Source organism: Arachis duranensis, chromosome 3 (assembly GCF_000817695.3).
Source record: "Arachis duranensis cultivar V14167 chromosome 3, aradu.V14167.gnm2.J7QH, whole genome shotgun sequence".
Taxonomy (NCBI): domain Eukaryota; kingdom Viridiplantae; phylum Streptophyta; class Magnoliopsida; order Fabales; family Fabaceae; genus Arachis; species Arachis duranensis.
In genome coordinates, this window is record NC_029774.3 from 65,360,208 (window position 1) to 65,364,747 (window position 4,540).

General features: G+C 40.4%; 1 protein-coding gene across 1 annotated transcript; it reads left to right on the forward strand.

Annotated features, from left to right (window-relative positions):
- The first annotated feature begins 157 nt into the window (after positions 1-157).
- LOC127745539 (uncharacterized) lies at positions 158-850 on the forward strand. Its single transcript, XM_052258327.1, has one exon. The coding sequence runs from the start codon at positions 158-160 to the stop codon at positions 848-850; it is 693 nt and encodes a 230-aa protein (XP_052114287.1).
- The last annotated feature ends 3,690 nt before the right edge of the window (positions 851-4,540 follow it).

The following is a 4,540-nucleotide window of genomic DNA, read 5'->3' on the forward strand; positions in this document are numbered from 1 at the left end:
GAGTTTTGTGTTGGATCGCTTTCCACACATCACTCCCAATTAGGAGAAACCTCAAAGACCGGATTCTTCTATCCACCTCGAGACAAGGATAAAGAGTCCAAGAAGAAAGAAGACCAACCTTCTGAGAAACCTAGAAAATACCACAACCACACCCTTCATGGATGTTTACCGGGAGATATGCAATATTGAGAAGATCCTACCGCCTCTCCCGATTAAACACAAGAGAGGAGGAAGTCAAAATGAGTATTGCGAATACCACCGAATCTACGGGCATTCTACCAATGAGTGCTATGACCTAAAGAATGTCATAGAAAAACTGGCACGAGAAGGAAGACTATACCGGTTCTTAGCCAGTAGAGCGGATGAACCAAAAATGAGTAGAAGGGATGAAGAGGTCGGACAAGTTGAATGTCCCCCTCATACCCCTAAGAGACATGTTCACATGATAAACAGAGGATTCGCAGGAGGAGGGATCTTTAAGTCATCCCGCAAAAGACACCTTAAAGAGGTGCATCATGTCGGAGATGGGGACAGGTCATCCGACCTCCCCATTATTACCTTCACTCAAGAAGACGCAGCATGCATCATACCGGGGCATGACGACCCCGTGTTCATTACCATCATACTCGCCAATGCTAATCTCCACCAAACATTGGTAGATCAAGGATGCTCCATGGATATCCTATTTAAATCCGCCTTTGACAAGTTCGGCCTACAGGAAAAAGAGCTCAGGGCATATCCAAATAGTTTGTTCGGGCTCGGAGACACCCCAATCCAGCCACTTGGGCACATCCCTCTGCACACAACATTTGGAAAAGGAACACGGTCTAGAACATTGAGCATAGACTAGATCGTAGTTGATGTGAGCTCTGTATATAATGCCCTCATAGGTCGAACCACGCTAAATCAGCTCGCCGCAATAGTCTCCACTCCACACTTATGCATAAAGTTTCCAACTACAGAAGGGATCGCTACTGTAAAGGGAGATCAAAAACTTGCGCGACGTTGTTACAATGAAAGTCTGAACCTTAAAGGCGACCCCAGATGAAAAGAAATCAACACTATAGAACACGGGAGAATCCGAGCTCACGAAGATCTATGCCCTCAATTGGAAGGTGAGACCGAAAAAGTTCAAATCGGAGAAACTCAAGACAAAACAACGAACATAGGGGCGAATCTAAAAGGAGACCTAAAGGAGCTACTAACAAAGCTCCTAAAGGATAATTCCGACCTTTTTGCATGGAAGACCGCGAACATGCCTGGCATTGATCCTGGCCTAATGTGCCATAGATTGACAGTATATCTCGGATCTCGACTAGTACAACAAAAGTGCAGGAAGCTCGGTCCTGAGAAATCACAAGCAATAGAAGAACAAGTACAAGCTTTGCTGGAGGCAGGGTTCATAAGGGAGGTAAAGTACCCATTATGGCTAGCCAATGTAGTATTAGTCAAGAAGTCAAATGGGAAGTGGTGGATGTGCATTGATTACACCAACCTCAACAAAGCCTGCCTAAAAGATCTCTACCCACTCCCGAACATAGACACACTAGTCGACACTTCATCGGGATATAAGTACCTTTCCTTCATGGATGCCTACTTGAGATACAATCAAATCCCGATGTATCAATCCGACCAGGAGAAAACCTCATTCCTAACCCCTAGAGCATACTAATGCTACATAGTCATGCCCTTTGGGTTCAAGAACGTAGGGGCTATATGATGAGCGGATAATTTATACGCTTTTTGGCATTGTTTTTAGGTAGTTTTTAGTAGGATCTAGCTACTTTTAGGGATGTTGAATCACAGACCAAGAGAATTCCATTACAACAACCCGAACTTCATAAACCATCAAAAACATCATTACAGCAATAACAATCACTACATGCCGCCACCACACTCACCCTTCCCACCTTCAACATGCCATAACCATCCGACCTTACAAGACTCTCAAAGAATCACAAACTTGGAGATCCTAATAGAGAGAATGATGAAACATCAAGAGGAAACAACTAGGCACCAAGAGATGTTAATGAGAAGACTTGAGGAGCAGATAGCCCAAGTGGCAAAGCACTTCGCAGAAATGGGAGAGAGGAAACCAAATACTTTCTTCAAAACTAGTAAAGATAGACCAACCAATGACGAAGGTGCTACAAAGAAGGAAGGGTGGAAAAGGATCATAGGAGACAATGAAAAAGGAAGTACCAGTCAAGAAAAACACAACAGAGAATTCCTTCAAAAAGAGACAACAGAGAAAACTAAAGACAAGCAGAAAATCTCCAATGGAAAGTTTTCACTAGGGGATCGAGTGATGATCAATAGTCAAGCCATGAAGGTGTCCCCACAGTTGCATGAACACTACACTGTGACCAAGATCCTTCCACAAGAATCTATAGAAGTCATCAAAGAGGAAACCGGAAGGAGATTCACAGTGAAGACAGACAAGCTAAGGCACTATGATTTTCAACCTCCATGATAAGCAGAAAATGAAGATGTCAAGCTAATGACAATAAAAGAGCGCTTGTTGGGAGGCAACCCAACCTGAGGTAGTTTCTGTTCATAGCTTTTCAATAAAAATGTTGAGTAATTGTTGTGTATTGCAAGGAGCTAAGTTTGGTGTTGCACACCAAAACAATTTGAGGGAGAATGAAAACTTCTAAGTTTGGTGTTCCACCAAAAATATCATTTAATACATTCTCACCTCTTGCATGACTCTAGTTCCAAGTAATCAAACATATTATTCAACTGTTAAATTGTTTTCTAGCTTTTGTTTCATTTAACCTTTAGCAAGGATACATGGTTTCACTCATGGTTAATTCGGTACATCTGAGACAGTAGCAAAACAATTAAGTTTGGTGTTCATACACCAAAATCAATTCAAGATGCCACACTCAGTATTATGCTCACTAACCATGTAATTAAGGGCTTGAGAATCAAGCAACTTTGAGAACTATGCAGGATATAAGCCAACATTTGAAGACATTATGCATTGTGACTCAAAGAGGACATAGCAGAAAGAAAAATCAAAAGGCTGCAACTTCAAAGGTTGTATCTAAACTTAATCCTTGCTGCTGTGTGATATTTCGAATCTGGAAGCCATTGTATTTCTTGCTAAAGTGTTTATTTAGCTACAAGTGAAATTGTTTGTGAAAATGAAAGTCTGCATAATGCTTGTATCCATCACTTAGCTTTAAATCTTGCTTTGTGTCCCATATGCTTGAATAAAAGAGTTTGGTTTGAATTGAAAAGAGAAAAATCCAATGTTGCATGAGTATGAATGGAAGTTGGTGGTGGCACATGTGTCTGATTAAATGCATGACTCATAAAATAAGTATTGCATAATATCATTATTACTCAATTGTGAGTTAGCTTGCTGTTACAAAGACCTTTATCAAGAATGAAACAACCCTTGGTAAAAAAAACAGAAAGAAAAGAAAGAAAGAAAAAGCCAAAATGGCAAGAAAAACAAAGAATAAAGGTTGGACACCAATGGTTTGGACCCTAGGACAAATGCCTGTGGTGTTCTTGTACTGAGATCTGCTTGGATGAGTAAATTCTAAGGGGTATTTTGAAACCCGGTCACTTAGATCAACTGATTTGGGATGGCCAATTGAAAATCCACAATAAAGAGCAACTTAGATACAAAGCACTTAGTGATCCAAAGAGATGCTGGGCATCAATGATCCTAGGAAGAATTAGTGAGCCATGTGTCTGTGGTGGAAAGATGTTGAGCAAAAGAAAAGAAAATAAAGCCAAAGGCTATGCTGCAGCATTTGACACCCAACCTCTAAAAGAACAATAAGCTTGTTAAAGCATTATAAGCCAAGAAGAGTCACCAAGGGAGTAATCAAAAGAAGAGTCTTATAACAGCAAGTTTAGCAAACCTTTGATGCAAAATATATCTTATGTAACAAGAATAATAACTTGAGTTGTCATTGTCTGCATAAATGCCCCATAGATCAAGTTCTGCTATCTGCATAATAAGGATATACATTCTTTTCTTATTCATTTCATTTACTCTTAGTTTTGATGCTTGCTTGGGGACAAGCAAGATTTAAGTTTGGTGTTGTGATGACAAGTCATCATATACCCATTTTTTTAAGCTAATTTCACTTGTTTTGTTAGCATTTATGCACTTTCTTGCATCCTAAGTAAGTGATTTGGAGTGAAAATGCATAACTTCTTTAAATCAAGCAACCACCATGAATTTAATGTTAATCATTGAGGTTTGAGCTAATTTTAATTGCATTTTAATTGATTTATAAGCCTCTTGAATTTAGTGATACTTGGAGTGTTGTTTTGGTTTATTATAGGTGAAGAAAAGAAAAGAAAATGAAAAGCGTGGCCTAAGAAGCGTGACACAAGAAAAGGAAAGCGTGGCCAAAGAGGAGAGAAGCGTGCCGCATCACAATGGGGAAGCAACATTGCCCTCCACAAGGGCAAAATGCCCTCTAGGAGGGCAGCATTAAGTGACCAAGTAGGCATAGGCAACTCTGCCCTGCCCACTCCAAGGGCAGAGCACAAAATGGTGCCTTGGAGCCAA